The sequence below is a fragment of the Poecile atricapillus genome, chromosome Z (assembly GCF_030490865.1).
Source record: "Poecile atricapillus isolate bPoeAtr1 chromosome Z, bPoeAtr1.hap1, whole genome shotgun sequence".
In the NCBI taxonomy this organism is placed as follows: Eukaryota; Metazoa; Chordata; class Aves; order Passeriformes; family Paridae; genus Poecile; species Poecile atricapillus.
The window spans coordinates 41,569,194-41,581,210 of NC_081289.1; the positions used below are offsets into that span (position 1 = coordinate 41,569,194).

The 12,017-nt window shown below is 40.9% G+C and overlaps 1 protein-coding gene across 2 annotated transcripts in view; it reads left to right on the forward strand.

The window, feature by feature from the left end:
• The window catches only part of LOC131572703 (carboxypeptidase M-like), a 28,621-nt gene that overhangs the window by 12,023 nt on the left and 4,581 nt on the right, over positions 1-12,017 (forward strand). The window contains exons 2-3 of one of the 2 annotated variants that reach the window (XM_058825986.1): positions 3,608-3,705; positions 10,866-11,038. In XM_058825986.1, coding sequence (XP_058681969.1) covers positions 3,691-3,705; positions 10,866-11,038 — 188 coding nt within the window. In that variant the 5' untranslated portion in view covers positions 3,608-3,690. The remainder of the gene's footprint in view (positions 1-3,607; positions 3,706-10,865; positions 11,039-12,017) is intronic. The other variant, XM_058825987.1, reaches the window with a different exon arrangement.

Below are 12,017 nucleotides of genomic sequence, written 5' to 3' on the forward strand. Positions count from 1 at the left end.
TCCTCACTGGTGGTTTTAAAGATGCAAATGAACAAAATGCTGAATAATCTTATCTCGGTTTTCCCATGTAGGGTTGGACCAGATGATCTCTTGAGGTTCCTTCTAGCCTGGGCTGCTCAATAATCCTGAGATTGGTTCTATGATTCAATTGCTCTGGGACCTTGCAATCTAATGAGAGTTAATGTCTCTTTCCCTCTTCTCTGTCCTGCATCTTTATAGGTAGGAACTGCCTCATCACAGATGAGCATTACTACAGTTCCTACCCAAGAAGCCAGTGTGCAACTCACGGCCAACCCAGGAGGACTGTAGTCAGTCTCCAAGCCTTTTCTTGGACACAGTGGTCTTCCCTTCAAACTCTTGAATCAGTACCCTAGTCTGACTGGTACTGACAGGGGGTCTGAGCCATTCCCCAGTCATTTCACTTCATTTCCTAGCCATAACTTCCTTTGAAATGACATGTTTCTCATAAATGAAGCTGTAAAGAACAAAGTGAAGAAAAGCAGAAATAAAATTCAGAACAAAAACAGGGAGCACAATCCAGTCACCAACATCTACAAATTGATTTGGTTTCTTTCCCACTGGATCTGGAGATCAGCTTCAATTCTTCCTTTTAATTACCAGTTTTTGTACATCTGTTTAGAATACTTGACACTACATTGCGAACTAGTGGCAATGCTAGAAAACTTTGTAAAAAGTTAAAAAGGCTTCTTATTCTGCTAGAAGCTGTGTGGTCTGGCTCTGCTCCAAAACAAGTCTTGTTACTTGTCCTGAGACACACAGTTAGAAACACACGTTTGTCTTCATCACTTGAAATATAGTTCACTAATTAGTTGACGTCAGTTTTGGTTTGGCAATTTGGCAGTGAGAAGTGGCTTTTCAAAGCATGAGAGGAAGCTTAGCTGTTCCCTTCAGGTACCAAACCATAGTTATCTAGGCTTTACTGATTAAAGGAAACCATCCATATGCTGAATCTTTTTATATGCAGTTAATTACAGCCGTATGGAAAGAAATCTTACATCATCCCTCATAGATACAATATCCAGTACTGCAGGCTGAACAGACCCAGGAATGTATTTTAATTGTTAATGGAAGGTTTAGTACTTCTTACAAGCTGGAAATGCCAGGAAATAATTGGTATCCCAGTTCATGGGAGTGTTTATAGTGTAGATGGCCCTCACACAAACTGAACAGTCTGAACACTAATGCAGGAAAGACCAATTTACATCAGGACTTAATATTGGTCTATACTTAGCTCTTCCTTGTGTTTCCCATGAGTGCGATTCACAGTGAGAGCAGCAGGAATGAGTACTGCTGATGGCAAGACAGTGGAAGTATTATTTTTGTATTTGAAAGCAGAATATGCTATTTTTTGTAGAAAATATTAAATGATGGAAACATCTACTGCACTTTAGCTCTACTTGGACTCTGCTTGAGTATATATCATGAGGTGCATGTTGTAGGGCTGTAGCAGCCACCTTTAGGTTTGGGCTGTGGTGGAAAGGCTGCAGTCACCGCTGTAAGCAGGTGTGTTCCTCTTGGTGCAGAAGTCCACATAGCAACTGACACCAAGGAGGGATGTCTGAATTTGCCTTCCAGTAGAGGGAATGAAGCTGGGAAGCAGGGCTTAGAGGGCATAAGGACGAAGAATCATAAGAGCATTCTGGAAGGACTTCCTTGGTAATTCATTGCAAGTTGCCCCAGGATACAACTATAGAGAGAATGACACATTGCAGAGTTGGAAAGCATGTTGAGGTGGTTGTCCACACTTGATTATGAATAACAGTTTTTTCACTACTAGGATTGTTTTCAGTTCCAAACATATTCTACTGCAGCAAACCTTGCATCTGTTTTCACCGAGCTGCAGGATGGTTGAGATTAGAGGAGACCTATGAAGGTTTTAGAGAGGAGAAGGGCTAGGGTGAGATGATTTGTGTTCTCTTTCTTTCCTTTTTAAAGAAGAATGTGATTTAAAGCTAGTATCTTTGGGTTCTCCACTTGGCAGCTTGTCTAAGCTTACAGAAATTAAAATTTTTCTTTCTTTTTAATGAAACAGTGGTTCTACGTACAACAAGGCCAAATAACTAGCTCTTACCAAATCAGTTGCACAAAATTATTTTTAAGGTATGGACGGCTTGCTCATGTTGTCCTTTAATGAACGAGTCAGCAGCATCATCTGACAGCTTTGTGCACAGCATGGTTACAGGGGTTGAACACCAGGATCTTCAAGAGCAGCTGTAAAACCAGGGGATACTGAGATCACTCTTTGTTCAATCTGTCAGCTCTCAGCACTGTCTTGCTGCTTCTTGATCCTAAGCCTAAGACTCTGATTCTATTGACTGAGAGTTTAGTTTGGCAACCACTGTCTTCAGTTTTACCTCTCTTACAATTGTTTCAGTGCATCTTGCAGTGTTGCTTCAGTCCTCTTCAAGTTTTTCTCTGGTTCCCGAAGCCATGACCCTTGTGGTATAGCTGCTGTGAGTCAGCTGCATAGCTAGAAAAGAAAACAAAAATGCTGTGGCATGTGCATGACTACAGGGGTCATGCCTTCAGGAATGGGATATGCTCCAGAGTTTGTTTACTTCAGATTTGATGATCCACAAAGATTTAGGAAATAAGGCTTTTTATAGTACTGCATATATTAGCTCCTGCGTTCTTCTTTCCCGCAAGTAGCAGTGGTGGCTGGGCTCCTCCCAGGTGGGTTGTGGGTCCCAGCGAGCCCTCTGTGGAGCTGGGGACAGCTAGCACGCTTGCAGGGTCTGGGCATTAGCAATCCATAGCCTGGCACTGCTATTGTCAAGGAACTGGTCCAGTTTCATTGCTGCCATCTACTGAAACTTGAGTTTTCCACCTCACTGAGCAGACTAGTGGGAAGCACAGATTTGCAGATGAGGTCTGAAATGCCACAGTATCACTAAAAATAGTAACAAAAAATGCCTTCTCCTCTCCCTCTCCCCTGCTTAAGTGTGGACTTCAAAAATGTGTGTGCTTATTTTGCTACTTAAAGTTCAGCTTCTTGTGCAGCTTTAATGGTTCTAACTAATAATCTTTCTGTAGCTATTAATTCTTCCCCTGCTAATATACTTGAGATATGTCTCTGATACAGCTCTTTCTAGTACCTCCTGTTTTCTGAGCAATAATGCATGCAATTAGCTTTTCTGTGTTGTCTTCAGTACAAAACCAGATGTTCTTTCTTTGTGATAATGAAAACTTCTGTATATATTTTAGAAAATCCTTATGATTTAAAAATGGAGGGGGAGGGAGGGGGAAGAGTGGTCTTATTTGCTAAATTTAATTTGCAAAGTGTTTATTACCAAAAAAAAGAGCCTTCTTTTCTAGTCCTGGTTAAATGCTTTAGAAATTGCAGGGCTTATTACAGACTTGGGCAGAAGGCAAGGCATATTTATTTCTATAACTAATATTGCAGATATTCATAGAATAAAAGATCCCCACAGTCTACTTTGATATGTTATATATGGGACTGAGTGGGCACCAATGAAATATGAGAAGTTTTACAATGGTCTTGCTGACCAACTCTTTTTATTCTTCTAAGGCTTGTATGATTTTACACTTGTTTTAAAAAATGTCCTTTCCCCTTCCCCTCTTAAAGGTAGAGACCTGTGGGTTCTTGTTCTGGGAAGGTTTCCAACCCATCATAAGATTGGCATTCCAGAGTTCAAGTATGTTGCTAATATGCATGGGGATGAGGTACGTTTCAATTTTTGCAATGTCATTTATACCAAATACACTTACCAGAGGTTTAGAGTGAGCTCCTCTCAGGCATGTGCTTCTTATTACTGAGGCATGATATAACTCAAGGAAGACAAAATATGTGTGTATTTATTGAGGAATCTTCAGAATAAAGTTCCCTTGTTTTTGTGGAAGGGCCTTAAGAGACCTTACATCATGGTGAAGAGTCCTACAATCCTGCACTGAAGACCTCTCTTAAGTAGAGAGCTTTGTCTTCTCCAAGTGAGTAAACCCAGAGGCTTTAAGTTGCCTAGCAGTGAGTCAGATGCAGTAGTTTGCTTGTACATTGTTACTGCCTAGGCATGAAATATGACTGATAGAGCTCTTCAAACACATACTAAGATTAAATAATAATTGCTGTGAAGCATCAAATTATTTATTGTAGGAAGAAAATTTATCTTGGGAACCTTAAGCTAGGAACAGCTAGATTCACCTGAGATAACACAGAGTACGAAAGGAAAAGCAATGCCAGAATAATAAACTTGCTCTGGGAATAATGCCCACTTATTAACGATCAAGGAGAAATGGTGATTATGAGCCTACCTAGTGCAGTACTTGAATCTGAATCAGAAAGAATCAAAGCTTCACTGTATAATACTTTTTTTGCTTTATATTTCTTCTATTGTTTAGCTTTAGCTGATTATATTAGTCATCTTCAGGAGAGGTTTAAACTGTGCAGTATGTTTTCATGCAGTCTTTCATGTGCAGGTTAAATAATATAACAGGAGGAGCAAGATATATATGTATATGTATGTGCTAGACTGTGAATTCCCAAATCTAAGAAAAATGGCTATAGAAGAAAGTGTATCCTGTGCAAAGGGTAAGGTGTCACGAGTTGTTGCTGTTAACAATACTGTGTGTGAGCACTTGCACGCCTACAGGCACTTGTGACATGATGTGCCAAGAATGTTCCCCAAGTTAGACTAGTTTCACCTTGTTCGACACTGGCCTTGCTCAAAGTGTTGCTGGGAGTTTGACTGCTTGGGAATTTAACTCTGTGTGGGAGGAAGCTGATTCACGGTGTCAGATGGGTACATTTGTTACTGGGTGCCCACGACGGGGTTTGCAGCTCCTGGAACCCGCTGTGTGCCACCAAGGCATCTGGGAACTGAGGCTCCATACTGCAGTCCCTGCAGACTGCTGGAGGGGATTGCAAACCTGTGACTGGAAATCGCCCAGCTTTGACGGGGAGGAGGTGGAGGGCAGGATATGATCTCATCCAGAATGGGCTGGCTTGCAAATCCAATATTGCTGGACTGCAAAAGGCCACACATACTGAAGTCTCCACAAGGAAGCACCCCTGTCATTATCACTGCCCAACTGGATGTGTAGAAAGAGCTTTGACCATAGAAACACACACTGTTTGCACATCCACAGGGCTGGGAGTTGCTGGGGATTGGCAACTCGGATCACTGCCTAGGATCTAAGTTTTTATTGACAACATGAGGAAATGAAGCAAGATTTTCTTTTAAAGTCAGACACTGTGCCAGACAGTCTGAGCAGGGTTGGTCCTTGAGCTGCCTAGCTAAGAGGTCCTACATTCCAGTTGTTTGTCAGACCAAGTTCACACCTAGGGAACATTCCAGAAATAGAGCTATTCCTCCTTTTCAGGCCCTCATGATGATTTTTGCCCTATGGGTTATTTTGGAGCATACAGGTAACACACAGTTGGTGTTTGGTTATTTTTTTATCTGATCATAAATGTATTTCAGATGGCAGGAAATTAATTCCTCATATAGAGAAGCATTGGTGAACTTGAATAATTTTTTCCCATAATCTAAGATTCTGCTGTACCAGTCACTGGGGATAGATTCAATTAATCCCTACAATATATTAAGCAGATAAATTTTGCACTAATTATCCAACAGGCTTCAACCTGTATGCCAGAGTCTTTCATAAATTGGAATTACAGGATTATGGGTTCATTGATTGGGTCTTTTGTGCTTCAGTAATGTCTTCCACAAAAGATACAAAGTGAGACGTTCTGTTCCCAGGTGTTGTTTGGTGTTGCTGCCCTTCTAACCTGTTATGATCACACATATGACACTTAACTTTGACTCAGCTGGCCTACTGCTCCAAAATCATAAAAGTTGGGGTGGAGCCTGAATTACATGTGTGTGGGCTGTTCACACATGCTGCTGGAAGAAAATCTAGGTTATTTGGAAAGCTGCCCAATAGGGAAGCTCTAATAAAGTAATGTGAGTACACAATACCAGGAAAGGAGTATTATTTTTTTTCAGAACTGAAAAAAATTATTTTTTTAGTAAGTTCATTTTTCTTGGTACTCTAAGACATAAGTAGCCAAGATTTAAAAGATTTTAATTTGTGTTCACTGTAGCCAGATAGAGTGAGCTTTTTCCCCAGATCCACTGAGAGGCAACAAAAACTTCTCCCATTCTTTGTGTTGCCTGTATGAAGCTGGACACCATTTTTAGCAGTACTTTTTATATAACCTGAGCCAACTTAAAACTGATTTAAGCTAACTTTAATCAAGATGGTGGTAATTGACTGCACAAAACTCATAAGCCTGTGAAATGTTAGTAAAGTCTTCAGGGGCAAGGTGAAGGAGAGGTTGCCTGATCTTCTGGGGCAATTCCCATTCTGAATTAGACAGCAGCCTCTCTTACTTGAAATATCTTCTCTTTCTAGGTCACGCATTTCTCCCTGGGGGGGAATTCCTCCTGCTTAACATTGACCACAACCAAACCCCTAAATACTCCTAAATCATAAATGGAGCAGAACTATCACCTTTGGACCCTCTGTGCCAGTGACTTAAATCCATTCTATACAACTGAACGAATAGGATCTAATTGGAAGCCTGTTCCTAAATCATGTATCTCACTGCAGGAAAATCCTTTAGGGAAAAGCACATCTGAATAAACTGCAAACTTCCTGTGTGTTTCTGCTTCCCCCCCTTTAATGTATTGAATATTGTAACCCTACAGCTTTAACTTTCTGCAGCTGTAGTGTATCTGGACCATCACAAGATAAACTCTCAGGATGGCAGTGCTGATATTAGTCCTATTTTCCTAAAGTGTCCACTTCTGATCTCTTTATTTTCTGAGTATATAAAATAACAACAATGCAAATAATATTAAATAATACAATAGCTTATGCATAATAAACAATAATTTCTAATAATATAAATAGAACACTAATATACGTAATATAACAATATAGTAGTATAAAATATTATTTTAAATAGTAGTATTTTTCTTCTTTCATTATGTGAAACTGAGCCTGTACTGATAGGTCTGAACTAGCCTATGTGAAAGGATGTGTTTATCATCATGTCATGACTCTGGATATGACTATGTCATCATAGACATAGTCATATCCAGAGTAGGGTTTCCTGAAATATTAGGGCTTAGGTGAATAAGGACTGGAGTAGGTTGATTCATTTGTGATCAATATAATGGACACTTAAAAAAACACCAAACAATAAACTAAAGATTCTTGTGCAGAATTTCTTACTCTTACTTCTAAAAAATTAATGGAAGCTTCATTTGCAGTATCAAAATACCTCTGTGGAAAAAAGGCTGATTCTTTTGATCATCTAATTGCACAAAAAGAGTACTGCATATACTGCACAACCTGCTACAGGGAATTGTAAGCCCATAGTCCTATGTCATCAGTCCTGTGTGATATACTATTGAAGCGATATGCAGGGAAACAGTATTTTCTCTAGGAAAAAAAACCCTTTTTATTGCATAGTGAACTATTTCCCACCTAGTTTCAGTATTAGCTGATGTACTGTGAAAAAGGTCAGAAGTACCATAGCTTTCAAAATTCAAAACAATCAAATCTCAATGCTAACAACAGACTTTGAAAAAAGCTGGATGTTGCTGAGGTCTGTTTCAGCACATTTTAACACTGCCTTGCTGCAGTTACTTTTTTCCTTATCTTTCTTCACACTCTTCTGAGTGGGAAAAGAAAAAGATATCCATGTCTCAGCCAGGGAAATCCAGAAGCTGGTGGAGTTTGTCCTGGTGGTAACAACTTATGCCAGTTACTAGATCAAAAGCAGGCTTTGTGTTGCCATTTTCTTCAATAATAAACCAGAGAACTGCACTTCCCTGCCATACCCATGGTATTTCTCAGATGTCCATAGGGATTGCTGCTGTAGAAATAAAGGGATGTGTGCCAAACTACTCGCACAAACAGCCACTTTAACCCTGTGTTAACCCACCGGGGTGTGTCCTAGCGGTGCATAACAATTAGTGCTGTACAAGTGTTAAAAATAACATCTTGCAAGTGTGGCATTTCAGTGGGAAACCAGGATGGCCTACTGGTTTCTCCGCTTCCTTAGGTGGGGTTGTGGCTGGTATGCTGAACCTGGCCTGTGGAGCAGCTGGGGCTGGAGCAAGAAGGCAGGCAGGACTGTGGTGCCCTGAAACAGGTCCTACCTGATGGTTTGGATCTTTCTTTCAACATTGTTCAACTTAAAAAACAGGCCATGTTTAAGGACAGAATTTTAATAACAAAAATGGGCAGTCTGTCCACCCCTAGTCCCCTGGTGTTAGGTCTCTCTCATGTGGTAACAACACTGTTCTAAACCCGGGGCTGATGCAGTGAAGTGGTACAGGTGCAATTGGAGCCAACCTTAATCTCCTAACTGGCTGCTGCTCGAGCTTCTTGAGTAATCCCTGTGGTAGCTGAGCAGGGTGCTGACACAGCCCTGCCAGCAGGCAGAGTCAGGAACTTTAGAGGATTTGTGTACAGAAGCAGCAGTAGCGCCCTTTTCTACAGCGCTGATCCATGTCCTGACACATGCACGCTCCTTCATTCAAGGCTTCCCCTGAGGATCGCTGAATGCCTTTCCTGCTGACTTTCTCCCTTTGAGGCACAGGAGGAAGCTGACATCTGAAAGTGCACAGAGAAACTTAATGTCTAATTGTATCCCTAGAGGTGGTAGAAAGGGATTGCCTTTGCTTTTCTGTCATCCTTCCTGTGAAATACAGTAGTACAATCCACCTCAGCATCTCCCTTGAGATACTGCAATCAAAAACAGATGTTCATGTCCTCTCAAAGCCCCAGAACACATTCATGCTGTCCCCTGCTCTTCTCATTATCTTCATATTAAACCTGAGGCAGGTGAAGCTGTCTGTCCTAGACTTTACTGTCAGTAATCTACCTTCAGTGTGTCTAGATCCTTTATTTGAAGCTCTAAAATAAAACTGACTCATAACTCTTATCCACAGGCACACCTGACCTCTGTAGTAACAGGGTAAAGCTTGACTGAGCAGCAGATGCTTTCCAAGGCCTTGATCAAAACTCGACCTTGAACTTGAGCTTTCCCAGAAACAAAAACTTTCCCTCAGATACTTCCAGATGTGCTTTCCCAAGCAATGCAGGCTGCTCTGGACCAAAACAAAACCACTCCTCTGTTGCCACACCAAAACAGTGGTAATAAGTATATTCTTTCCTCTCTGTGCAATCACCCAAATGCCAACACTTTTATGATAATCTGAATCACCTAATGCCCTGAGTCCAACAACCAGGAAACCTATAAAGTAGTTTGTAAAATACCGTACATGTAAGTAAGCCTGGGATTAGCTTTTAAATACAAAAAAGGTCATCTGTGAAAATCTGGTCATCTTTCATCCTTTGTAAACATTGTTCTTTTCTACCACATTCTTCTGTTACTTTTCTTTTTCCCCATTTTTGTTCCTGCTTCTCTACCCTTTGTTTTTGGGATTTCTTTTGGTCAGGCACTGAAGAGAAGTACAGTAGGAGATGAGCACTTTCCCAGTTTCTCCAGCAGCAGTCCAGTCTTGTCTGTAGTTTAGCTGTCTCTGTGGTAGAGCCATTCTTGCTGATTCTGAGTCTGGTAACTTCACCTATCATGCCCAGGGCCATGATTTGGCTGATTTCTCTCCTCTCCTTTCTTCCCCCACCCTTATATGCTTCCCAAGATGTCTATCACTCTTTTCAAGAGCTCCCTGTACAAGACAGGTTCTGTTGCATCCCTTCTTAAATTTCACAGAGTATGTTTATCAAACCTGCAGAGCAGTTTGTTTTCACATACTCAGGTGCTGGTTTAGATCCTGTTGTGATATACCAGGCTTTGTTCTTGGAGATAGAGATAAGTTATTTCTAGAACTCATCTACCTGCAAGTCTTGGTTTGTTCCCTTTCCAAACAGGATTTAGGAACCCTAAAGCACCCTTGAGGCATGGGTCACAGTGCTGTGGAAAGTGCCCCTGGAAAGTATGGTCCAGTGAACAGTAGCAGTGGTTTCTGGGGTAGAATAGGATGGTCCGTAACTCTGAATCTGGTAAATGACACTATTTTGCCTAAAATCTGAAAGACTAAAGGGAGATGTCAGCTTTCATGACTTGCACAAACTTATATGAACAAAAATATGTGTTTAACTTTTTCTATGCCCCTGCCTCTCCTTGATCTAAAGTCTGTATACAAATGTCTTTCCATGTCTTTTTCTAAGGATTTATTTGGTTTCCCCAATGCACACATTCATGATGTTAAAAGAAAGCAATGTAACAGAAGTATCTATGTGGCCTCTTTGATCATGTATTAATATTGACTTCCCATAAAAGAGGATCAACAAGAAAAAAATCCTGTTCTGTGGCATCCTGGAAAACTTGTGGCAGACTTGTCCTCCCTTCCCTCTGAAGCACCAGTGCCAAGTGGTGCCACACAGAGCTGGTGCTCACATGCAGGGTCACTCAGGCACCAGCACAGAGCTGGGACCCTGCAGTGGGACTGAGAAAACACAGTTTTTGAGGTGTTCCCAAGCCCACGTGATGTTTATCAGGCAGTTTTAGTTTTTGTTACAGCTGTTCCCTATTCATGCGAGATTTAAGCAGTGCATCTGACACAGTCAGTTTCCCATTATACAAAAAGGTCTGGTTGATCTGGGTTTAAAACCCTTGTGAAAACCCTCCAGTGATTCCTTTTATCTATTCAGTTGCTTTAAATATATTTAGGGGAGGGCATAAAACAAAGCATTGTTGATCAGAGTGCTCTCATATGCCTGGTATGTCCGTGTAGTCCATAAGAAAAACCTCTAAGTTCAAGGTGGTGGATCTTTATTTATTTATTTATTTTCTTCTTCTTCCATTATCAAAATCAAAGTAAAATCTGTGCTTCTTTACACAGACTGTTGGGAGAGAAATCCTGCTCCATTTGATAGATTTCCTGGTGACCAGCTATGGACGTGACCCAGTTATTACCCGGTTACTCAATAATACCCGGATTCATATCATGCCAACGATGAATCCTGATGGGTTTGAAGCTACAAAAGTGCCTGATTGTTATTACACACGAGGAAGGTAAGGGTGGCTTAGGAGGGTGGGAGAGGTAAAATAAATGGGTGGGGAATAATAATCACAGATAGCCAGAAGACTGAATCATGCTTGGTGGAGAGCAGAGTCTACAGGATGTGCTTGGGCTAATTTTGGCTGTGCTCTTCTGAAGACACGTTGTTATGGCATAGAGTTTCTGGAAAACTGAGTCAGAAGGGTATTTATATGTGGTGTGGCCAGAAAAAATTGGTCAGAATGGTATAATGACCTCACCTTCTAGGCAGGAGACCCAGATTGCGAATATGAGCACAATTCCCTATTTTGTAGCACCTTTGGAGTGCTACAAGAAAAGGAAAATTCCACGTGCAAGGATCTATTTCCATTGGAGAATTCTGTAACCCTTCTTAATGAGAAAAGGTGTGTCTAAGCTTGTTGAATGGACTTCAGCAATGTGTTTAAAAATCATGTTGAATGTGGATTTAGTAAGGAGTTACACAAGCAGAGCTGGTATAATAGGTTCTGTGCTAATAGAAATGGTGAGGAAAAAACCTACATAGAAGAAAATATAACTTGGCATTGCATCCTGTGCTACTTTTGCATTTTTTAATGTGGCTATTGCAGAGACCAAAAAGGGGATGAAAAGCTTAACAAGCTAGAAGAGGGAAAGAGACAGTGAGAGAAAGGGAAGAAACGCCCAAAGGACAAATTCGGAATGTGCAGAAAAAGCAAACCCGTGAGCTAGAGGTTCTCTTGGATCACTGACCTTGGCAACCTCAGAAACAAGAGAAAAGAAAGCTTAGGTAGTTCGGTTCTTTAGGTGACCGGAGTAGGCCATCCTTTTTATTACGAAAAAATGTACTCCTCAGCAAATAGATGGGACTTGTATGGAGGGGGGTATTTCTTATCCCCTCACTATTAAATAGACAGAGTTTAATAGATTGAGTTAAAGAATTAACACAGTCAACGGTGAATACCCTCTTTATTCCTGTACTGACCTATCTGAGTG